Here is a 24,815-nt window from a genome sequence, read left to right as displayed (position 1 = left end):
CTTTTCCTTCTCAAATGTGATCATAGTCATTTATTGTGACCCGCATTTGTCATGGTTTGTGATGTCGTATAGACCAAACGATTATTGGGGCTCGAGGATAAAGCTGAGACACGAGAGGCTGCTTCGGTGACTCCGGGATCCGCGTGTCTCCGTAAAACAGCTGATGTGAGTCCCCTGAACGCACCACACCGCGCGAGTAGGTGGGCGGGACTTCGCTGCCCTCCCCGGCGTCGGTTGGTCGGCCGTCCCGCCGCTCCTCCGCTCTCGGCCAATGGTTGCCCTGGAAACGGCCCCGCGGCGTTGCGAGAGAAACTGAACCGCTGTGATGAAACGGAGCGGTGACGTCAGAGGAGTGAACGGCAGGAAGCGGTGACGTTGACGACGCAGAGGGAGTGACGGCAGGAGGTGATGCGTCACCAGCGGAGCGGCCGAACCGCACAGCTGCTGCCAGATGTCAGGTCCACAATCTAATGATTCAGGCTCGGAGAGGAAAGCGAGCAAAAGAGAGCCAGACCACTGAACGTCATCCAAACCGCAGTAAAGAGAGAGAAGCTAAACCAGATCGGCATTTGCTGGGACCCCCCTTTACCTTTAAACCAGCGCCAGGTCTCCTCGGTGCACCTGCTCACAGTTTTGCAGGTTCTCGGCAGGCGGGTCGTTCCAGCGTCTCGGAGAACCCGCCGCGGTTCTTCTGTGGATTCAGTCCGTCTCAGTGTCTCGTGTCTCTTCATGTGGTCCCAGACTGACTCCGTGATGTTGAAATCGGGGCTCTGTGGGGGCCAGACCATCTGCTGCTGGAATCCTTGTTCTCCTGGTCTCTGAAGACAGGTCTTTATGACTCTGGCTGTGTGTTTGGACTCTCGGAATCTGGGAGTCAACCACAAAGATTCTGGCAGATGTGTGTCGAAAATAAAGCGAGAGGAGCTGGGGTCAGGTTTTTGGAAAAAACCCGGACTATTTACTTGCACGTGTAAACATCATGTCTTGGTTTGAGAATCCGGGATAAGCCCTCCTCCTGGTTTGGAGAAACCCGTATATGCCGGAGTACTCCTATAGAAACCAGGATAATGTGGCATGTAAACACCCGATCCAGGTTTTGTCCTTCCGGGATCATTATTTACAGAGAGTTAAACACAGATCTGTAGGGAAGGGGAGGGCAAGTGATGTGATTACTGCGTTGACCCCACCCCCACCCCCGCATCCCACACAAGGTCCACCCACCCAGGAACCAGGTTTCTCATCATTTCCTTCCACTTCTTGCAGGTACGTCACCTGAAATCTAGAAACCTGCTGGTAAATGATGATCAGCACGCTGAAATAAAGGGAGAGACCCAGATCCAGCAGAGCTCGGACCGTCAAAAACCCAGGTGTGTTTATTCGCAGGTAACCCAGTCAGTACAGAAGAGAGAGGCCGGAACCTGCAGGAACCCGGAAACGGTTACGATGGTGGCTACAGGGATGTGAAGAACCAGGCGTCTCGTGCCCCATGTAAACGAGATTTCCAGAATAAGAGCAAGACCGGGATACTAACGTGCATGTAAACCCAACTCAGGAACAAAACCAGGACAAAAATACTCCGTCTGCTGCAACGTGACAAAGACGAATGACGCGTTTCATTAATTCACTTTTAATCAGGTTTGGATGTACAGACTCACAACCCTTGATGAAATGGTTAAGTCGCGGTGTTTATCACGAACAATCGGTTCATCAAGATGTAATTATTGGTTTAGAACAGACTGTAATGCAGCTGTGAGCAGATGTTGAAGTGTCTACTAACGTCCAGTGTCTGTTCCACATATTTTCTGTTTTTCCTTCCTGTGTTTCACTGTCGTTCATCGTCTGTTCATCCAGCAGGAGTTGGAGCCGGGGACAGAGACGTTAGGAAACACTGGGATCTGATCACAGCTGCAGACCACAACACCCCAGACCAGGAATCGGACTGACCTCAGATGGGTCCAGACCAAGGGAGCCAAGTTTTAAGTTTTTTGGAGCAGTCCAAAACAGTCCAGAACAATTCAAACCAGTTAAGGCCAATGGAAACCAGTCCAGTCCAGTTCACATGACCCTGTAAAGGTGGATCTGTCTGAGGGCGTTGGGGTCTGTGTCTCTGCCCAGGTAAACGTCATAGTCCACAGGAAGTTCCTCCACCCAGCCGGGCCGCGGCGCCTCCTGGTGGAAACCGTGAAATTCCATCAGTACGGTGACGCCAGTACAGAACTGGTCTAAAAACCGTGGACTTCAAGGGAAGACAGAGTTATGAAGTGTGAGGAGTTCTTTCAGACGCCCCTGGTTCCTGCAGTCACAGTCTGGTTCATGGTCCATCATCAGATCAGAAGACGAAAAACTGCGTCAGAAAGTATCCGCTTCTTTGGTGGAAAAAAAAAAAAAAAGATTCAAGACTACAAGAAGCCTGTGGACAAAAAACTACAACTCCCGAGGTGCATTTCGCTACCAACCAGCTTCACATTCACAGTGAGCGGAAGCTTAAGTCGACGGTGTTGAGAAAACTGATTCTACAATCTGCAGCTTAAACCAGCAGGGTTCTGGATTCTGGGTCAGTACGGCTGCAAAGTGCGAGGAGGTTTTGCCCTCGTTCTCTGGTCCCGGTTCAGTTTCTACCTTAAACATCTCCGGAGTCCTTCTGAACAGAAACTCTCCGGGATAATGGGACCATCACGCAGGTTTGTCCACTGACCACCGGTCTGAATTATTTACCCATGAGCCTCAGCTGCTGTTGCCATGGAGAAGCCGCCGGGCAGAGGCGTGAATCAGAGCGGGAGTGAATTCCAAACGCTTCGGCGTCCAGTTGTCATCGTGCAGTGAATTCTGTCTAAACTGAGCCAGAAAGTAAAAGTGAACCTATTCCAGGTGAAGATTTTTGCTCTGTGATTGGATGTTTGGTAGTGAAATGCACCTTGGGAGTCGTAGTTTTCCCCTCACACTTCGCAGCCGTACTGACCCAGAATCCAGAACCCTGCTGGTTTAAGCTGCAGATTGTAGAATCAGTTTTCTCAACACCGTCGTCTTAAGCTTCCGCTCACTGTGAATGTGAAGCTCTGCGATTGGCTGGTTGGGAATGAAATGCACCTGCTTGACTTTTTTTCTAAACCAAAGAATCCGATGTTTTCTGACACAGTTTTAGGTGTTTTGTTCTGACGACTGACGCAGGAGAGTTTGATGTCGATCTGTGAGTCGCTGACAGCGTCTGCGACACTTTTACTGCAGGAACCAGGAAGCTCCTCAACATGACATGATATCCTGTAACACAGAACGCGAGATGAATAAACTAACAGGACGCTGAGCAAAGTACGACTCTAACCCAGGAGGAGTCCCTGACGCTATACACCTGTTCTGCACCACTTTCAAAATAGCTTACGTATTATAAATGACAGATGTGTTGTTGGCAAAAAGGACCATAATTTAAAAGTGACCTCCACAGGAAAAGTGTCAACTCATTTAAGGAAGTGAGAGAAGAGACTGAATCTGACTGGTAGGGTGGATTTCTGGAAGTACTGACCGCTGAGGAGCAGGGTGGGGTCTGAAGAGAGAAGAGGAAGAAGAAGCTTTGAATACAAATATTTTAAAAGATTTTATATCAGTGTTTTGGAGAAAATAAAAACCTCTCAAATACTCAGGGGCAGAACATGCGGGAGCCAGGGCGGTTTTTGGTTTGGTTTGTATTGTATTTCATTGTTTTCCCTCTGGTCTTTCTACCTTCCGCCTTTCGTTTTTCTAGAGAACTAGCAAAAAAGGAAAAAATACAAGTTTGTATTTCTGAATGCTGCACCAAATCAAAATGTTAAGTTTTTAAGCAAAAAAAATTCACTGGTACCGGCTTCTCAAATGTGACTAATACGACTTAACAACTTTTTTAATTACCTGATACGCAGCGAAAGGTTAAAGTCCTCTGATAAAACACTTTACAACAATGAGCTCAGCATAAACTACAACAATGGAGTACTTCAAACCGGATTCTGATTCTGGGTCCCCCTAAAAGACCAGGGCCACGAGATGGAGGACGGAGGACCCGACAGAGTTCAGGTTCTACTATGGTCCAGCAAATTCCAGACACATTTATGATTAATCAGATTATGTAGACTCAGATGATGTGGAGTGAACCCGCGGGTCTGGTTGGCGACCTGGTCTCAAGTGTGTGTCGGTGTGAGTTCTACCTGCAGAGCGTTCAGACTCTCCTGAAGACTGGGAACAGTCACCAGCAGAGCCCCTGTCTTCACAAAGTTCTGCATGATGAACCTCCAGGCTCTGAGACAGAGACAGAGACAGAGAGAGAGAGAGAGACAGAGAGAGAGAGACAGAAAGCGAAATCAAAGAGATAGACAGAGTCAGAGAGACAGAGAGAGAGAGAGAGAGAGAGAGAGAGAGAGACAGAAAGCGAAATCAAAGAGATAGACAGAGTCAGAGAGACAGAGAGAGAGAGAGAAACAAAGACAAAGAGAGAGAGACAGAGAGTCAGAGAGAAACAAAGACAGAGAGAGACAGAGAGGGAAAGTGTTGTGTGTGTATAACAGTGTGTATTTCTGCGTGTGCAGTGTGTGTTGTGCGTCCTCACCTGACTTGCTCACTGGGCTCCATGAAGAACTCGAAGACGTTGTTCATGACCAGAACGTCGGTGTTCTGCAGGAGAACGTCCTGCGTGCAGACGTCAGCGTGGAGAACCTGCAGCAGACCGGAGACCAGAGTCCACTCATCAGACCCGGTTTCTACTGACCACTTCTATTGTCTGTGCACAGACCAGAGATCAGTTTCTAAGCAACGATTTGAAGTGAGCCGTGACAGCCAGTGAGGAAACACACTCCTCTCGTTACTGGTCCGACTGGCTGAACTGGAGTTCGTGTCACTGATTCAACATTTAATAACTGATGCAGAAAGGAAAGGTGAATCAGTCCTTATTGTTTGCGGACCCGGTGCGGGACACAGCTCAGTGTGAGACGCGGAGAGGACACCAACCTGAACTCTGTCCTCCAGTCTGTATTTGTGCAGCATGTTGTTCTGCAGCCTGACGAACTCCTCGCTGAGCTCCAGACCGAGGAGGCGCGAGGCCGAGCTGTACACGTAACCCTGAACGCGACGGGAGACGCACAGGGGGGACGCGCGGGGAGACAAAGGGAGACGTGCAGGGAGACACGGGGAGACAAAGGGAGACAAAGGGAGACGTGCAGGGAGACACGGGGAGACAAAGGGAGACGTGCGGGGAGACACGGGGAGACAAGGGAGACGAGCAGGGGAGACAAGGGAGGCGTGCAGGGGAGACAAAGGGAGACGTGCAGGGAGACACGGGGAGACAAAGGGAGACGTGCAGGGAGACACGGGGAGACAAAGGGAGACGTGCAGGGAGACACGGGGAGACAAAGGGAGACGTGCAGGGGAGACAAAGGGAGACGTGCGGGGAGACACGGGGAGACGCACGGGGAGACAAAGGGAGACGTGCAGGGAGACACGGGAGACAAAGGGAGACGCACGGGGAGACAAAGGGAGACGTACGGGGAGACAAAGGGAGACGTGGGGAGACACGGGGAGACAAAGGGAGACGTGCAGGGAGACACGGGAGACAAAGGGAGATGCACGGGGAGACAAAGGGAGACGTGCGGGGAGACAAAGGGAGACGTGCGGGGAGACAATGGGAGACGAGTGGGGAGACAAAGGGAGACGTGCAGGGAGACACGGGGAGACAAAGGGAGACGTGCAGGGAGACACGGGGAGACAAAGGGAGACGCACGGGGAGACAAAGGGAGACGTGCAGGGAGACACGGGGAGACGCACGGGGAGACAAAGGGAGACGACGGGGAGACAAAGGGAGACGTGCAGGGAGACACGGGAGGCGTGCAGGGGAGACAAGGGAGACAGGGAGACAAAGGAGACACGGGGAGACAAGGGAGGGAGACAAAGGAGACGACGGGAGACAAGGGAGGAGACAAGGGGGACGTGCAGGGAGACAAAGGGGGACGTGCAGGGAGACACGGGAGACAAAGGGAGACGCACGGGGAGACAAAGGGGGACGTGCAGGGAGACAAAGGGGGACGTGCAGGGAGACAAAGGGGGACGTGCAGGGAGACACGGGGAGACGCACGGGGAGACAAAGGGAGACGAACGCGGAGACACATTAAATACAGTTCACATTATTTACAGACAAATGTTTTCTACTGCTCTGACGTCTATGTTTTATTTTCTTTCTAAATCATTTCATTCTGCTCTTTTCTTTTCAGTCTCTTCTATTCCACTGATTTTTCAGCCTTTCCTCTAGGGGGCGCTGCAGGTCTCTGCTCAGCTGACGCTGTCCTCCTTTTTGCAGAAGACTCCCGGACGTGTTCTGAACAGCTCACGTGATGTGTTAAATCCCCGTCCGTCCCTCTGAACTGAACCAACCACTGTGCTGAAAACCAGCTACACTGCTGCTGACATTCAAATGAAGCAGCGTCAGCCTCTTTTACTCTTCTCTAGCTAATATTTTCCATTCAGTCAAACTGTCCCGTTAAAAGCTGCTGAACCAGCTGTGATCAGCTCCTGTTCTCAGTGTAGCCGAGGACGTTCAGACAACTGTCACTGGGTCACTGTGATACTGAAGGAAACTTAAAAACAGGAAGATTCTGAATGAAGTTCTGCAGCCTCCTTTTCTCTGGTTTCTAAGTGGATTTGTGGAGCTTTATTGTGGAGGGACATCAGAGATCAGGACGTCCTCAGGAAGTGGACGTCACACTGAATCACATCAACAGGTGTTTCCTGTCTGTGAGATCAGATCTGACTCAGTTATGCCTCTGAGGACGAGGACGAGCTTTGACTCTGTCTCTTAAGTGTTTTAAAGTGCCTTCATCTCCATCGGCTGCGTGTCCGTGCTGCAGCTCCACCTGCTGACAGACTACAGTAACTCACAACACCTGTTCGCCTCACACACTATCCTGCTGACGTCACCTCAGCAGTATCTCCTGTCTGTGTGTGTGCGTGCGTGTGTGCGTGTGTGTGTGCGTGCGTGCGGTGACCCCTGACCCCGTACAGCACAGCTCCCAGTCTGGATCCGACGTCCACCAGCATCCGACCGCTCAGGTCTGGAAGAACGTTCTGGAACAGAAACTGGAGCTCGGACACAGAGAACGAGTGGGAGATGAAGTCTGCAGGGAGAGAAGAAGAAGAGAACAGTGACGAGGTCGTCTGGTGGGGGGGAGGGCAGAGATTTTGCAAAACCACAACTCCACATTCATCTTTTCGTGGTGGACACACTGTCTCACAGACTCTTGTTGGCATATGACGTTCTGTAAGAACCAAAGGAGGTTTCATGCTGACGAGTCTCAGCTCAGAGTGTTTTGAATCTTAAACCTTTACTGAGTCAGATGCGACGTTCGCCGTCGTCTGTTGCTGCGGCGACGTCAGCGTGAAAAAGAAAAAAACGAGCTGGAGAAACCATCTCAGGAACCGGTGCCCGGTTAGCAGCGCACAGAACCCTCAGGCCATCTCCGCGGACTCACGGTGAGGTTCTGCGTCATGTAACAGACGCAGGGGCCGACTTGGCCTGTGACTAGCTGCAGGTGTGGGATCGCGTCCCGGTTTCTGGCTTCTTTCTCTTTCTTTGATGGTGGTGTTAATCTGTGTACATGTGTTTATCAGTGTGTGTGTACTTGTGTTTATCGGTGTGTGTGTACTTGTGTTTATCGGTGTGTGTGTACTTGTGTGTATTCGCTGCTACTGACCGCTGACGTCAAGCCAAACTGCCCCTCGGGGACATTAAAGATTTACCCGACTAACAGGGGCCTTTTCGTAATAACGTCGCGGGTGCAAACCGCTCAAAACCTGCGTGCATGCGTCTGCTGAGAGGTCGGGGGTGATGAAGTGTTGCTCCCACCCAGAGGTGCCGTCCTGTAGGACCCACAGGCGAGGCAGTAGGTCCGGCTCATGGCTCCCTCCTCACACAGAGAGTCCACCTGCTCGTCATCGTACAGGAAGCCGTCCACGTGGAGCGTCGGCCGCGACCGCTGCTGCATCTGAGACACACACCACCGCCGTCACCGTTATCACCACCGCTATCCCACGTTCAGCCTGGTTAAACCCGACAATTAGACTTTTCTGGAGCAGCAGGTCCTGGGAGACCTCCTGCCTCCGCTGAGTTTACTCAGCAGGAGAATTTGCTTTCATGGGAGTAATATCTAAACATTACCACCGAGCATATTTCAGATAGAGAGGGGCTGATTAAGAAATGGAGGAGCCCTGAAGAACAGGTTATGTTCAGGTGCAGGTTTCCCAGGCCTCTGCGGTACCTCTCTGCAGTGCTACGTAGCACGGACGCGGTACCTTGTGGTGGGCGGCGGTCTCAGAGGGTAACATGGCGTCCAGAGGCAGACCGGCCCTCAGGTCGTCCGCGATGCTCTGCAGCATCACCTTCCTGTTGTCCACCAGCAGGTCGTCCAGCTCGCCTGCAGGAGGACGGACACACACACAAGTGGCCTTGTGGGTAATGCAGTCTCAGTAACTCACTCTGGTCGGGACCAGAACCACAACTTTACTGACTTATTTTTGAGGGGAGGGGCCTAATATAAGACTCTACAGATTGTGGTTTATATTCTGTGTAAAGTTTGAGTTGGAAGAAGTGGGAAGTACTTTCACTTCTGTATTTCAGTAAAAGTACTAATACCACACTGTAAAAATACTGTGTTCCAAGTAAAGGTCCCGAATCGATAGGTTGCTCGAATAGAGTATGAGATTAAAATCGGGAAACTTAGATAATCAGATCATTAAACCCTTTGATTATTATTGTTCATGCTTTCATGTGGAAGCAGCATTTTACTGCCGCAGCTGAACGGAGCTTTTATGTCGGGGGGGCCTTTTACAGGTCTCTGCCCCGGGGACCCGCTGTCTCCGGGTCCGTGCTTGAGTCTTCCTGACAGCCTCAGCAACACCCAGGTGCCGGCAGCGTGTGGAACAATCCTACCCTCTCTAATGCGGGTGTTCGCGGAGGCACCGGAGCGGAATTCATTCGCGTCTTCCCGGGTTTACTTCTGGATTCCGATGCCGATCGGGACCGCGGACATCACGTCAGAAAACTCTGCGGATGTTGAGCGTGGATCGGACCATGTGCAGCGGGCGAGGCGTTTACCTGCGTTCCTGACCCAGTCCAGGACTTTGGGGAGCTCGGACGGGCTCACTCTGCTCAGCAGCTGCTTCAGCTCCGATTTAGCTTCAGAAAAATTCATGTCGAACCGCGGAAAGCAGCGGGATCCGCCGTGAAACCCGGTCCGTGAGCGGGTCTGCGCTCAGGCTGCAGCTCCGCTCGGCGGCTCACGGGAACGGGTCTCCGGTTTAAGGTGGACCCCGAAACCTGGCGCTTATCGAAACCCACTATCAGACGGCGGATGTCGGGGGGAAGCCACCGGCCGCCCTGGCGTCACTTTTTAAGTTTGACGCAAACACCGGTGTGAGTGACGAAAGACGTTTAGATTAAAAATCACGGACTGTTTCCTCTCAACAGCTCAGACGACCTTAAGAGACATTCATGAACTACAACACACGTCCACCGGTCGCAAACTTAAATTTTAGACATTTCTTGGGAAACTTTGCCGTTTTCCCTAAATTCGTGTCTGGTGGCGATCGCTAAGAAATCGCCGGGAAGGAAGAACAGTTGCGGCGCAGTCCACCAACCACAACAAGGAAACGTTAGAGAAAGAGCCGGTTTTTGGTGGACGCTGTGTGCGCCGCATTGAAGCGCGTCTCGCCGTGGTTCAGAAAAGCTCTACAGTTTATATGTGTCTTGGTATTTGTCCCGGTAAAGCTCAAGTGTTGCGACATTTTAGCGCAGATCGGACCGGAGCTCGGGGTTAGCTTCAGTGCTACGGATCTCGCTAGCAAACAGTACCTGTAGCCCCATTGCAATCCGCAGGCGCCGAAGCCAACACCGAACTCCGTAGAGAAAACCACTGAATTATAGAGACGGTGCGAGTCAGTCTCCAGCCCAGTCACACACTGGCTTCACCATCACGGTGTATGCAGAAGAAAATGAGGGTTCCGTCCACGGAGTGAACGTCGTTTATGTTGTCCACCATGTAGTAAATGCACCGGGGGCTCACAGGTGGGAAGAAAATCTGCCTCCGGGGACATTTTCAGGAGTAAATACTGTGGCTGGAGCTAATGACGGGCTTGTGCAGAGAGCAGAAGGGTGATGCAGAGGAAGGCGCTACCGTGAGGCCAAGCCGCTCCTCGGCCTGTTTCTGCCACACTTGATCCAGGTTGCGGGGTTTTTGTTTGCTTTACTGTTCCTGTCACAACGTAGGCGCCTCGGCGTGTCTTCGGGACGCGGTGCCGGATGTCCCCGCTCGAAGACAACTCGAGTGATGTCCGACTTCCTGCTAACTCCCGCCCTTTGCGGGGATGTTGGCGGCCATGTTTTTCTGTGGCCCAATTTCCCCGTTGATAACTGAACCGTGTTTCTCAGTCCGACGCGTTTGAACAGCGGCTCGTTGTTCAGATTCGACAAACTTTCTTTTAAACTCTGGTCCAGTTGATAAAGTTTCAAACAATGAAAAGTGACTCGTGTTTAATTACACATTATCCCAAATACATGAACAGTTTTCTGTTTGATGTAATGAAACCAAGTGTTTTCATTCATTCAACAAAACAAGAAATGTTGAAATCAGCTTAAACATTTAAATTCATCATAAATGCTGAATGCGTTGCTGTTTTTCATGAACGTAATAAAATATTGTCCTGACCTGGTTTCTTATTCTGCTTTTGAATGTTTACAGGTTTCCTGCTGTGACAGTAACAGAAATGCAAATATACAATAGTTCATATAAAAAGTGAAATTTTCTTTGCGCTGGTGACAGGACACAGCACAGCTTCACTGTAAATGTTGCAGTGACTATTTTATCTTCAATATTAAATATTTGTGCACCTCCACTTTTCCAAGTACATTCATAGAGGCATTTACGTCTAAAACAAAACATATTACTTTGTCCCTTAAGATTTTTAAAAATGTGAAGCACCATGAAGTCATTGCACACATTAATAGCACAAAAAAGTGCAGCCTAAGTGACAAATTATTATTATTATTATTATTATTTCAAACCATGTCAGTGTAATACGCCTCACGGTGGGTGATGGGGACCTCTGCTTCTGACTTTATAGACGTTCTTTATTTGACTCGGGAATATGGAATATGGCCAACGTTTTCCACAACATTAATTCACGCCGCTCACCTAAAATAATGTCACCATATATCCACTAACCAGCCAACTCAGGCTTCAAGCTTCAGCAGAGTTCTGGCACAGTTCGCCTTTTTACTTCCGGGTCACCCTCTCCGGTGATTTCAGTCACCTGCGGGTTCACTTCGCGTGGACACGTTTCCCCGTCTGTGGTTTTTGACGGGAAAACGGACTTGGCCTCCAGTTTTGTCGAGGCGCTGCCGGTTCCTGCCGCCAGCAGCCGGGAGCGCTGTTCCTTCCGAAGCCAGAGTCTCCGGGGGCAAATCCAGGCCGTCTGGTGAAAGAAAATGAGGAACGCTTCACGAATTTGCGTGTCATCCTTGCGCAGGGGCCATGCTAATCTTCTCTGTATCGTTCCAATTTTAGTATATGTGTTATCGAAATAACACGACAGTACCAAGGCTCTGCTCCTAATATATAGGTCGTCCGTCCGGAGCCCTCCTGAGTCACGGTGTCGGCTGCACAGCGGTTGTAAAGGCGGTAAAGTGGCTGTACGTGGTTTCACCATACAGTAAAACAACAGTATAGCGAGGTCTGGGCGCTGTGATCTGAGCCCTGTTCCTACAGTGATTTAACGTGACCCGGTTTGGGTCCCGTTCGCCGTTTTCAGGAGTTCACAGGGCTGACGGGAATTTTATGCAAATTACTTGTACGTCGACAGCCGGGATTGGTGGGCTGCAGGCGGAAGAACAGAAGATCGTCTCCCAGCCCCTCCCCCCGTTCTCCTGCATTCCTCCCACCACCGACCTACATCTCCACCGCCCTAAACCGTATTCTACTGATAACGCGATCATTTGAAAGTCGTCTTGTTTTTCCTACGACGCATTTTCATCTCTTCAAACGTGACTTAGTTTTTTTTTTTTCCATCGGGGGCTCGGACCACAACTTTCGGCTTCCAACTGACAGCCACTGAGCTTTCATCTAATGAAATCCCACCATGTGCGGACCCGTTGTCACCGCTGTCGGAATCCACAGTGAAACATCCTGCACGTTGCAAATATTTAGTGTCGCTTTGATCAGCACTTACATGCTGAATTTACCACAAGTTGCTCAGATGTTTTCTAAGAGTCAAGTATCTTTCAAACGTCAAAAAAAGGGTTTCTTTTAAATGTTATGTATTAATAGAGCACACACACTCAATGGTCAGTTTATTAGGAACACCTAGTCAAAACGTATGCAGTCTGATTCAACAGAGGTGTTGGTGCAACTGGAGCCTCTTAGAGGCTTCAGTCTGCCGTGCTGCTGAGCTGCACTGCATTATGTTGACAGGTGTTCCCGTTATTTTGTCCACCCTATTCAAACCCATGAGGGGTTAAAAACATCCAACACTGACCAAAGTGCTGTGATGGAGCAATGGGGCAACTGGACCGACTGGACTGACTTTGTCCATACCAAATCCTGGACCTGAGAAGGGGGGTAGCTCCTCTAGCTGGAGATCCGGGCATAGCTCTCCAAGCTCCTTTTGGGGGGGGGGGTATAACAAGCTTTTAAATACAACACATTAGTGGTTTGCAACTGTTTCGGTTTCTGACGTCTTACAAAAAGCCGTGTGTAGTTCAGATGTCTATGAGTTGTTAACAGCTCCGCCGCTACAGTGATTTTTCCTTCTGAGCTTGTCACATGGTTTCATTTCAACAAATGCTCCAATGATCCATTATCTCGCCAAAAACCAATGATTAGAGAAAAAGTCCAAAGAGTGAAAACCGATTTGAGTAACAGAACTCCGTTTCTTCTTCTTTCCTCTCCCAAGAATCACCCGACGACCCCTCAGATGTATCCGCTGACCCCTGTGTATAAAACTGTATGTAAGCAGTTCAAACCAGCTCCGCCTCCAGCAGCTACAACAGCAACATGCTGCTACACCCTGGTGCTTCAGTATTAATCATCTAAAGATGCCGCATATAATAATAATGAAGTGGTTTGGTCAGTACTTTAACTACATTTTGCTTCTAATACTTTTGTATTTTTATTTCAGTAGGATTTTTCATTCAGGACAACTTGTAATGGAGTATTTTTACTTTGCTGTATTGGTACTTTTACTTGCATAAAGGATCTGAATACTTGAGAACTTAGTTATCTACACTGTTTGAGCCTAATTGAAACTTTACCTTCATTATTTGTTAGAGTGACGTCTGCCTTATCCAACTATAATGTCAGATACTGGCTGCACATATCAGTACACTTCATTTACCCCGTCGATCATGTACCATCCCCGGGACGTTCTCCGGCTCCGGGTTCTCAGCTGACCCACTGAGATCCAGCGAGGCCTCTGCACCTTCTGCGTTTTCTTTGTTGATCGTCTCTGGGCTTCATCCTCCCTGATAACCGAGGTTGACCGTAGGAGCCCACACCAAGGACTCAATGATGCTTAAAGCACTAGGGCAGCCTGTAGCGATAAAGTGGCACCCCAGCAAAACACACTGTAGTTAGCGAGCGCTAGTTATCGTTGCTACGTACTGTTGTTCAGTTACAGAGGCACAGACTCCAACAAAACAAAGACAATAACTTCAACGTTACAAAGTACGTTAACACTTAGCTACGTAACCATAGCCACATAACTTGTCCCGCCTTTTCCGTAATCTGAAATGTTATTGCATTTTGTGAAAGATTGTTGTTGAAATGTTGTTGTGTTCTGACCCTCAGAGCCACCGTACCTTCCTTCATCTTCAGGGACATTCAACAGACTTTTCATCTTTCACTCATCCACCGCCAGAAACCTCCACGGCTCCCTACCTACCTGCCTGTCCTCTTACCTGGTCTGTTAACAGAAGCCAGCTCTCCTGGAAAATCCAGACTGGAGTCACTGACTGATTTCTGCAAGTACCCAAAAACCCGTTTTTTTGTTGGCAACAGCGGGACCAGCCCTATAACCACGCATGTCTGTCACTGACTGACCAGGTGCTTCTGTTACACCATTGGTCAACCGGCCTAGTGTTGGAGTCTCCCCATTGGTCGTTGCTCTTTCAAAGTGAACTGACACGTACAGTTTCTATTGCGTCATCAGGGGACGTTTACAGGCAGCGCTGACAACTTAGGACCTTTGTCGCTAGATTTACCGACTTTTCAGACCCTTTTAGTGACTGTTTTTAAAAAGCACTTAGCAACCAATCCAGCGACTTTCTGGGCAAACCTGAGCTACTTTACTTAGAAGAGAGTCGCCAGTGTTGCCCCGCGAGCACGAGGTCGATCTTTCCCTCCGCAGGCAACACGTCTCTACGCCTCTCATTCAACTGAATGAGCTTCTAACTTTCTCTCCGACTGATCATTTTACAGGTAAATACACCTGAAATCTCAGCTCAGCCGTCGTCTTTAACTCGTGTGTCTGGTGATTCTGTCAGACGACGTCGTGGTTATGAAATCAGGATTTTAGCAGCAGAGCAGCAGCTTGGAAGTGACTGCTGGTTCACATGTCGTCTCAATGGGCCACGTTTCAGTAACTGGTTCATACTGGTTCCGTCGTCTGACCTGGTCTTGTTATTGAAGGGTTTGTTCAAATTAAATAGTACCTCATAATATGAATATTAGGTCTAATTCATTGTCTGAGGTTTATTATACAAGATGTTATCTCGTGTATCACTGGCAGATGAGGCTTTAGTGCTGAGCAGTTTGGATACGAGAGGAATATTTTATCTCTCCCAGTGTGTCGGTGGAGCTGCAGCAGCGTCTGCTCATCCCTTAATATCAGGATAAGTGGGGTTGTGTATTTGGCTTCTCTGCCCCTGAACCAACAGCCTGATACTTAATGGGCGGGTTATTGTTGCCTAGAAACAGGGATTTAAATGTGAATTTCCGGGATGTTCCCCCAGTCTGCCCTTCTAGACCCTTCGCTCTCCAGTGATGGGTTCCAGTGTAAGAGTTTTTCACGTTTTCATATCAAATCTCAGCAACCACAGAGTCCAGCTGTAGAACAGACGTAGTGGCCTAGAGAGTTCAGTGTGTCCCGCTGACACCGGGAGCAGGGTAGCAAGACGCTCCGGTACAGTGGCACAGATTTGCCCTGAGCGCCGCCGGTGGTTACGGGGCTCGCAGGCGCCTCCCGTGCCAGGGAGCCGCTCTTCAGAGTCCGGACTGGGTGTTTCAGTGGTGGTCAGCAGTCTGCAGCGCTGCTGAGTCAGCTGGGTCTCACGCCGCACGGCGCAGACACACAAACCCGCACAGACAGGCCGGAATAAACGAGGGCAAGGGGGCGGATTTTCATTTTCTTCCCGCCGACGCTCGACACTCAGCCGCCGCAGCGAAAACCCGGACCGCCCCTTTAATGCTGCCTTCACGTGCACTCGGAAATGCGTCGCCCTGTCGGCGCATCCAGGCACCTTCAGCTAGAGAACAGGACGAGAGCAGCCACGTTCAGCGACAGCGATGAACAAAATACACCTGTCACCTGTTGAGGAAGGTGACCTATAATACAATGTGCAGCAGAATGTGTTCATTTGTCAGCACCGCACAAATACGTTTGTGTTTACGTGGCTTCACCGTGTAAATCGCGGGAAATATCACCCAGGAATAAAGCACTCAAGGCCTATTTATCTTAGTCCCGTGTTTCCCGTTAGACAGGCCGGAGCCAAATATCCGTGGGACTGGAACAATGAGGGCAAACTTCATAACCAGGCCGAGATATAACGCCACTGGGACGCCTGGACGTTCGTCGTGGGGTCTACACATGAGCACAGACGGACCGGGGACAGATCGTCTCCCGCCTGAACTGTTGCCGTTGTTTGGTTTCACACATCAACTGAACCTGTTCTGTTTTCACGTGGGTGGGTTTGACCCCATCTTATTCTAAGTGACGTGGTTTTTTCTGTGAATGGGGGGGGTCCGCACCCCGTCACTCTGACGCCCGCATTTCCGACAGCACTGAAAGCAGCAGAGCCGCAGTGCTGCGGTCAGACAAGACCACATCCGACGGTACAGACCGACCCCCGCCACTGGGTTACTGGACTCTATTCGCTGTCGGTACATTGACGAGTGATTGTCGGTATGAACACGGAGGAGACGAACGTGCAGCTGCAGGAAGCGGAGACCAAAGATGCTGAGCCGGAGGATGCGGCGGATCCGGCCCAGGCCGCTGCGGATGCTGATGCGACGGAGGCCGATGTGAGTGACCTGGCGGACCTGGACCAGGAGGAGCAGGAGAAGCAGCCGATGACCGGAGGAGACCGCGTCGCGGACGGTCCGTCGGCCGGCGGAGACGCGACGGCGGCGGCGACGGCGGCGGTGGAGAAAAACGGCTCCTTGAAGCTGAAGATCCCCGAGGAGGCCGAGGAGGTGAAATTCACCGGGCTGAGCAAGGAGGAGCTGCTGCGGGTGGCGGGGACCCCGGGGTGAGGAGGACCGCGCTGTACACACACACACGCAGCTACAACACACTGAGGGTGGCGACACACAGGCCGCAGACAGGACTCGCGTCCGTAGTGGGTTTTACTGCAGTGCAGACAGACCGGCTCTCAGCTGGATCCGACAGGGTGCGGCTCTCGTGTCAGATGGCGTGTGAGCAGATGCGGCACATTCACATTAATAATCACAGGATCGATTCCTGCCTGTATGAACAGGTGGATCAGCACCGCCCACGCCCACCCGGCCAGCGGTGGTCACGGTGCTCGTGGTCGACGTAGGATTTTAGTTTTACCGGTGCTTTTACGTGTAGGCGACGTTTAAATGACTGTTAAAGTCAAAGCTGGAATCCCCGCACAAAGCGAGCGGGGAGGTGTAGAAAACCGCTGCGTGAACGAGTGCTGATAATGCGGAGTAACATATGCGGCATCGCCGGATCCGACCGACTGGTGCATTCACGTTCTCACCAGGTCAAAGCCGCAGCCGGCGTCACTGAAGCGTTACTTCATCTGAACATCAATACGTTATTATTTATGCATCGATGATATTTTGCCTTGTCAGTCTGAGTCTGCAGAGTAACCGCGGCTCGAAGAGAAATGTCGTGAGGGTCAAAGGCACAACGTTTCCCTCGGGAAGGTGGCAGAGAGTGGAAAAGCTCGAGTAAAGTACAGGTACGACCCCCAAACTGGGATAAAGGAAAGTCCCTGGGGAAAAGTCCTGGCGACTGGTTGTTAGAGGTTGTGAGAGTCTTTTAAAGTGCTGGGGACAAAATTCAAATTCGCCAGAGTTATTGCGGTTCATCCTCTGGGGAACATTAATTTCTGTGCCGAGATAATCCGGCAGATGTCGAACCTGCTGCAGGGATCTGGTCCCGTTCAGACCCCAGAGCGTCGGCGAGGTCCAGCGCCGATGGCGGCGATCGGGTCCGGCTCACAGTCGGCGTTCCCATTCATCCCAGAGGAGCTGGATGGGGCCGAGGTCAGGGTTCCGTGCAGACCGGTCCCCTTCCTCCAAACCAGACCGGGAGACCCATTTCTTTATGGAGCTGGTCGAGGGAACGCTGTTGTCTGGCCGCGACCCGGGTCTTTGGTGCCACGGTCCCTGAGCTACAGAACTCGTTATGGGAAGAATATTGAAAATTCAAACTCAGTTAATGGCAGGAAATCATCCCGAGGATCGATTAAAAACAGCTGATCTTCCTCGCTCCGCGCTCCGCTCAACCGCTGCCTCCGGTGGCCGGGAGATGTACTGCATCATCACTGTTGAATAAATGATGAATTAATATTCCTCCTTTCACAAATGTCGTGAGCACGATCGCTCACGTTGTTCGCTCTTCCTCCCTGTCCTCTCAGCTGGGTGAGGACCCGCTGGGCGCTGCTGGTGGTGTTCTGGCTCGGCTGGTTGGGGATGCTGGTCGGAGCCGTCCTCATCATCCTGCAGGCCCCTCGCTGCAGAGACCTGCCCGTCACCAGCTGGTGGAACGACGGCCCGCTGTACCAGATCGGAAACATCCGGGCCTTCACCGATGCCCAGAACCTGAAAGGTGAGAACACGATGAATATCGTCCTTATATCGGTGTTTACAGGACAAATGATGGGCCGTCCTTATTCAGTAAAGGTGCTTGTATGCAGACAAGAACCGGAACTCGTCCTTCATCAAAATAACTGTGTGCGCGTCATGTTGCTGACTACACGTCTGGTGACATTTGGCAGAAGTGAAACCCATTTTGAACTTTGTTCTAAAGGGACGGAGGCAGAAGTTCTCCTTGACTTGGCGTTAAACTAGCTCGGGAAAGCAGCGGATGTTCTCTGGACTCCTCCTGCTTCACGTCAGTATGAGTGTCAACCAGCAACAGCGAAGGCAGCAGCTGTGAGCGTCTCTGAAACGAGCCCATCAAGCACAGTCCGTTTAAACAGCAGAATCGCAGACGCGCGTTAAATACGAACCAGTTTGTCACTTCAGGTGTTTGACGGTTGAACAGTCTGGGGGAGGATCTGTTTCACCCCGTCACCGGCCTTTTGTGAACTGGTTCTGTTGTCGATTTGTCACTAAACTGTGTCGCTGAACCGACCAGGGTATCGCTGCGTTGTCGGTCAAAACGCACACAGGCAGGACGTCTGGTGGCCTAATGGTTGAAGCTACAGTATGTAACTTTTTCTAACCTTTTTTAGTTGAAATATGCTCCAGAACTCGTCCTCGTGTGGAGACGTGCTGTCAAAGGTCATCGGTCACAGCGGGTCTGTTTTCGTCCCTCAGGTCTGGAGCAGAAGGTCGGCAGTCTGTCTCAGCTGAAGGTTAAAGGTCTGGTGGTCGGACCGATCCACGTCGCTCCGCCCGACGAAGCCATGGGCCTGAGGTTTGAGGAGATTTCCCCCGAGGCCGGAAACCTGGAGCAGTTTAAGGGTTTCGTCCAGGCTGCTCACAAGAAGGGTGAGGAGACACACTCATGGGTACAGAAACCAGGGAATCAGACGAATCGGGGGCCTGTACTACGAAGCCAGTTAAACGTACCCGGCACATCTTTGAGCCTGGATCACCTGTATCAGGAAGCTGGTTATCCACTGGCTCGGTTAACTACGAGCGAGCTCATGTGAAAGAGGTTGTTCATCGCAAGCAATGTCGTTAGAACCATGAATAAAATACTTGATATGATAGGAGAGGAAACGGTGAGACTGCAGGTAAAGTCAGTCATGGAGGGATATTCAGCCAGGTAAGATGTAAACAATATGATCACAGGACTCGAAAAGAAACGCTAGAAATATATTCCAGTTTTTACCGAGGATATAATGTCAAAAAGTAGAGGAATCATTAATAAGTTTCTTACTGAGAGAGCATCTGTTCCCTTTTGTCTGATGATGAACAAACCTACTGTTTGTGCTGCCAAAGCAGAGAGAAGAAACAAGTAGTTCATGCCTGATGAGGTCCGTCTGACCGAGACGGTCATCGCTCATCCTGGGAAATATTTCACAGTGTGTGGATTCTTGTTCTAGAGGGTTCAGTTTCCATTTCCATTTACCAGATTCTCCTCATGTTATTCTGAGCTGCAGTGAGAGAATCAGAGTAAAATCTTCAGTGAAGAGTCACGAATCCTGTCGGGAATCGAAGAGTCTTTGTCCGGTTAAAATGAAGCTATGATGGTTTTTGTGTAGTTCTTTAAAGTGATAAACTCTCCTTCCTTTTGTTAGAAGCTCTGTTTTAGAACCAGAGTGGACACACGGGAAGCCTCCGACAGAGAAACCCTTCCGCTGATCTATAGAAACAGCTGTTGCTCCTCATTATCTGTCACTTTGTCGTAAACTCTCTTGTCCCTGTCGGGATCCCGTAGGATGTTTTCCAGTGACCTGATTGGTCGGTGGTCTGCGTGTTGACAGGTTTTGACCTGATCCTCTGAAGCTAACCCGCTGCGGGGCAGGTCAGGTGGGCAGCACGAGTTACCACGGCGATGTACCGGGATGAGTAGCGAACCACCGTGGTAACCCTGGAAACCCAGGTGTCGAACCTGAAGTTAGCTCGCTGACCAGAGATCCGGCTTCGTGGTTCCGGCCTCAGGATTTATTACTGATTAAACTAGAACTTCAGACATCAAGCGTTAGTGATGAGGGAGGTTTTAAAGGGATTTAATGGTGGGTTGATTCCCTCTGATAGGTTGGTTTGTTTTCGGTTGGTTGAAAGTTAAAACCTTTAATGAAAAAGACATTGGTCTGCTTCATTACTGAGATATTTTAACTTTGGGGAAGTTTTAAATTAAAGTCACAGTCTCTTATATACAGGTTTGAATGTGAGCAGGGTGTTGCTCAAGTCCTGTATTATCATCACTGATATGTAACCTTAAGGCATTTTTGCATGAATGAAAGAGAAAGTTATGTAAATATGAGGTTATTGTTAGGAATAGAGTTTAAATGCAACATGTGGTATAAATAGAGCTTTTCTCACTGAAAAGTACAGTAAAAAAATAAAGACAAAATGGAAATAGTCCAGTAAAGTACCAGTACATCAAGTACTGTCACCACACCGCGTGTTCTGCTGATGTATCATGTGTTTCTGCAGGTATTTCCGTGGTTCTGGATCTGACTCCAAACTACCGGGGATCATCTGGACCCTGGTTCTCCAACATCAGTGTGACCAACGTAGCAGAGAGACTGAAGGTGAGAGCCTGCACTGAACAGCCGGTACAGACACACAGCACCGTGCAAATGTTTCAGGCACTGAGGGTAGAGAGAGGATGTTTTCAAACATAAAGCCGTGAGCAGTTCTCATTTCTCACTGAACTTCATCTAAACCTGCAGTAAAGAGAAAAATCCTAAACCAGATCGGTATTTGCTGTGACCCCCCTTTACCTTTAAACCAGCGCCAGGTCTCCGCGGTGCACCTGCTCACAGTTTTTCAGGGTCTCGGCAGGCGGGTCCTTCCAGCGTCTCGGAGAACCTGCCACGGTTCCTCTGTGGATTCAGTCTGTCTCAGTGTCTCCTGTCTCTTCATGTGGTCCCAGACTCACTCTGTGATCCTGAGATCAGGGCTCTGTGGGGGCCAGACCATCTGTTGCAGGACCCTTGGTTCTCCTGGTCTTTTGGACGATCACATGTCTCCCGATGGGACGGATGATGGAGAAGGACCTAAAGTGTCTAACTGTTTGCACAGCACTGTAGTTTGATGTGTCCCTTAAATAGATAAAAAAGATTACGTACATCTGGAATAACACACGATAATGTTTCCCGATTTACACAAACCACAACACGAGACGACGTGATAAATGTAGAGCGTCCAAACCATCGGAAACAGAACCAGACACCTGGTCTGTTTGATACAGCAGGGGTTGTCTCTAACATCTGTCTGTCTCTCTCCCTCGCCGCTCAGTCTGCTCTGGTGTTCTGGCTGAATGAAGGTGTGGACGGCATCCAGCTGTTGGGGGTGGAGCGTGTGTCCAGCGTGGTGCCGTCTCTGTGGGCCGACATCCGAGCCATCGTCCAGAACGGGACGGACGAGCGTCCCAACAAAAGGTCAGAAATACTGTCAGTGGGACCACACGAAGGGTTCATTTTTAATAACAAAGCCTGGATTTACCGTTCAGCCTCTGTAATCCAGATGAGAGAAGATCTGAGTTGATAAAAATGGTGACACATCAGTCTCGTCCTGAGGAGCGTTCAGCCGAGCTCAAGGCAAAAAAACCCAAGGACCAGCAGCAAGTAGTGTGACGGAGTTGCTTTTTGCCCCGGGTTTCGTCTCTCAGGCTACTTACAGCCTGCCTACAATAAATACCTGCAGACACTACTCAGGGCTGTAAAGAGTAGGCTACATCCAACTGTGTTTTGGGTTAAAAAAAATGAAATATAAACATGTATGTAACGTATTTGCTGTCTCTCTCTCTCTCTCTATTTGCTGATATTTCATGAAATAAATGAGAGCTCTGTGGATGTTGTTTTCCAGAGTCCTGATCGGCATCACAGACCGATCCTCGGCCGAAGACGTGTCCTCCCTCCTCTCCTCCACCAGCGTTGACCTCTTGATCTCCAGGGTCCTCCGTCCCGGAGACACGAACGCCACGGAGTGCGCTCAGTCCGTCCAGCGCTTGTATTCGTCCCACAGCCAGACCAAGCTGGCCTGGAGCCTGGGGGGTCGGGCCGAGGGTCACCTGGCGTCGCTGGTGGGCCCGGCTCTGGTGAAACTGCACCAGCTGCTGCTGCTCACGCTGCCCGGGACGCCCGTCTTCAACTACGGAGACGAGATCGGCCTGATGGACGAGGTGAGGACACAGGGCCTGGGGCTCGAAATGTTTTATTTTGTCAGCGTGCTCTGCCGCCTGCTCCGGGGTCAATCGATCTGACACGGTGTGGGATCAGTGTGTAGAAATGTCTGAAAATGTGTGAACCTTGTACCAGAAAACCCCAACGGTGATCACATTTGCCGCTTTACACATGTAATGGTAGTAGTGATCAGCACCAACTGGAGCAGTAGTGCTAACAACATGACAACCGATTATGACTGATTCACCAATTTGTTTGTCTTGCGTTACCTGACTGCTGTTGACATTTTGTCACTTCTAATAAAGGGCACCAAGTTTCCCAAGATGATCTGGGACTCTGGCAAGGAGCTGAATGAGACTCTACAGGTAAACAACAGACGCACCAACAACAAAACCCTGGGATGTTACACAGGCAACCTGAGAACATTATTTTTTAATACTGATAATCCAAAAAGAAAAAACTGAAAAACTGAATGTAAGGGATATGAAATGGGCAGTAGAAAAAAAAGCAGTCCTGGTAGTAAAGGTCATTATTGTGAATCGATCCTCTCCTCTGTCTCTGTACAGGAGGAGAGGGCCGAGCGTCTGTCCTGTCGCAGCTTTTTCCGCAGTCTGAGCGAGTTGCGATGTAAGGAGCGCTCCCTGCTGTTCGGAGACTTCGTCCTCCTCTCCAACTCCTCCTCTTCGCTGGCGTACCTGCGCGTCTGGGACCAGAGCCAGCGTTACCTGGCTGCCCTCAACTGGGCGGAGGAGGCGGCGGTGCTGCAGCTGAGCGATGCCACTCTGCCCCGGCAGGCTGCGGTGGTCCTCAGCACCAACGCCAGTGTCCTCCCCGCGGACAGCACGGTGGACCTGAAAAACCTGCGGCTCGGCCCCGGACAGGCTGTGCTCCTCAGGTTTCCTTACGCTGGATAGAGGAGGCAGAGGCCGCCAGAGATTAGATTCAGTTTCGTCTGTTATCAGTTATTACCTCTAGAAAAAATAATGATCAAAGGCCCATTCAGACTGGATTAAAATTACAGGGGGAGGTGGGGAAATTAGATGAAAAATGGTCCTTCTCACAGACATGAGACACATGTTGATGTGATTCAGTGTGACGTCCACTTCCTGAGGACATCGTGATCTCTGATGTCCCTCCACAATAAAGCTCCACAAATCCACTCAGAAACCAGAGGAAAAAGAGGCTGCAGAACTTCATTCAGAATCTTCCTGTTTTTAAGTTTCCTTCAGTGTCACAGTGATCCAGTGAACATTGGCTGAACATCCACGGCTACACTGCAACAGGAGCTGATCACAGCTGGTTCAGCAGCTTTTAATGGAGAGTAAACAAATATCGGCTAGAAGATGCTAAAAACGAGCTACCTGTAGCTGACATGCCACAGCCCATGTGGTCATCTTTTATGGGGTCTGGCTCTCCGGATTTAATTTTTTCTGTCCTCTTATTGCTTCCCAAACAGTTCTACATGTCGGTTATAAAATCAGATCAGCAGAAACGTTTTTGACTTCCTCCAATTTCCCGCTAAAGTCAAATTTCGCACTGAGCTTATAAAACTAAATAAAATAAAAAACCAGATATCGACTTTAAAGTTCAAGGACGTGGCTCTGGGTGGAATTTAAATGACAGGAGGAGCAGCCGGTTGACAGAGAAACAGGAAGTCACTGTGGTGGTAATTATTACTGAGGTGGGGGTGAAAGTGACTGACCAGAGCAGCTCATTGTTAACATCAGCCCACTTCCTCTACGGAACCAAATCCAGTCCACATGGGGCTTTAATCAAATAAATGTTTCGTGGTGTTTTTTCTCCCAGCGTCACCAGTTCCCTCACATTTATCGTGAGGTGAACAGAAATCGTGTTATGTGATGATACACTCGCCCTCTCTGTGTTGTGCATTCTGTGAAAACACAATAAAAATTAAGTCAAGGTGTTTCAAGTGTGATGTGTTTTTTTTTTTTTTTAAGGATCGTGTCTGTGCTTTACACGTTGTCGGGTTGAAACGGGAGGTGTTCTACTGCCACAGACATCTCGATGAAGGCAGATGTCAACTACCGTAGGTGACGTGGGAGCTCTTCAGGATGACGGGTACGAATGAGCTGACGCTTGGGCAACAGTGGGCTAAAGCAGGACAGTACATTTACGGCTCCTTGGAAAACTGGACAAATGAAGTCATCCGGTGAAATGACCAAACCATACTGGCTCTCTCATTCCCCTAACTTCCTGTCATCTCTCTGTTGTTGCTGTCAGAAAAAATTATTTTATATATATATATATATATATATATATATATATATATATAGATATATATATATATATATATATATATATATATATATATATATAGATATAGATAGATAGATAGATAGATAGATAGAGAGAGAGCTCAGGAAATAGCGTGTACAGATTGATTATATTCAGCGGATAATCTATTTCACACCGATGATTTCATACATCTGGTCAGAAGCCACGAATACGACGTCGTCACGCTTTCACCTTTAAGCTCTGCAAAAAAAAAAAAATAAATAAAAAAAAAAATCAAGACTGTTGC

General features: G+C 49.7%; 2 protein-coding genes and 1 non-coding gene across 7 annotated transcripts; 1 reads left to right on the top strand and 2 right to left on the bottom strand.

Annotated features, from left to right (window-relative positions):
* Positions 1-1,611: 1,611 nt before the first annotated feature.
* zgc:109986 (uncharacterized protein LOC553566 homolog) lies at positions 1,612-10,147 on the bottom strand. Of its 5 annotated transcripts, XR_005708240.1 has the most exons (9): positions 9,101-9,727; positions 8,299-8,420; positions 7,853-7,991; positions 7,003-7,124; positions 4,969-5,079; positions 4,571-4,677; positions 4,173-4,263; positions 3,088-3,258; positions 2,176-2,366 (listed from the first exon to the last, which is right to left on the bottom strand). XR_005708240.1 is itself a non-coding variant. In XM_040137535.1 (8 exons), exons 2-8 carry the CDS (start codon positions 8,380-8,382, stop codon positions 2,056-2,058), a joined length of 768 nt encoding a protein of 255 aa, XP_039993469.1. In that variant the 5' UTR covers positions 8,383-8,420; positions 9,857-10,147; the 3' UTR covers positions 1,612-2,055. The 5 variants fall into 5 exon arrangements, 4 of the variants coding, with proteins under 4 accessions (XP_039993469.1, XP_039993466.1, XP_039993468.1 ...); XM_040137535.1 differs by lacking the exons at positions 2,176-2,366; positions 3,088-3,258; positions 9,101-9,727 and adding exons at positions 1,612-2,169; positions 9,857-10,147; XM_040137532.1 differs by lacking the exons at positions 2,176-2,366; positions 3,088-3,258 and adding an exon at positions 1,612-2,169 and having other exon boundaries at positions 9,101-9,718.
* Positions 10,148-11,484: 1,337 nt separating this feature from the next.
* On the bottom strand, positions 11,485-11,590 carry LOC120795977. Its single transcript, XR_005708308.1, has one exon. It is a non-coding gene; the product is annotated as a U6 spliceosomal RNA (small nuclear RNA).
* Positions 11,591-15,727: 4,137 nt separating this feature from the next.
* On the top strand, positions 15,728-23,535 carry LOC120795275 (4F2 cell-surface antigen heavy chain-like). Its single transcript, XM_040137053.1, has 8 exons — positions 15,728-16,522; positions 17,885-18,075; positions 18,789-18,962; positions 20,580-20,677; positions 21,387-21,529; positions 21,957-22,272; positions 22,579-22,638; positions 22,840-23,535. Exons 1-8 carry the CDS (start codon positions 16,179-16,181, stop codon positions 23,185-23,187), a joined length of 1,674 nt encoding a protein of 557 aa, XP_039992987.1. The 5' UTR covers positions 15,728-16,178; the 3' UTR covers positions 23,188-23,535.
* Positions 23,536-24,815: the final 1,280 nt, after the last annotated feature.

This window comes from Xiphias gladius, chromosome 10 (assembly GCF_016859285.1).
Source record: "Xiphias gladius isolate SHS-SW01 ecotype Sanya breed wild chromosome 10, ASM1685928v1, whole genome shotgun sequence".
Lineage (NCBI taxonomy): Eukaryota > Metazoa > Chordata > Actinopteri > Istiophoriformes > Xiphiidae > Xiphias > Xiphias gladius.
Note: the sequence above shows the minus strand (reverse complement) of the source record. Positions and strands in the feature narration are given on the sequence as shown.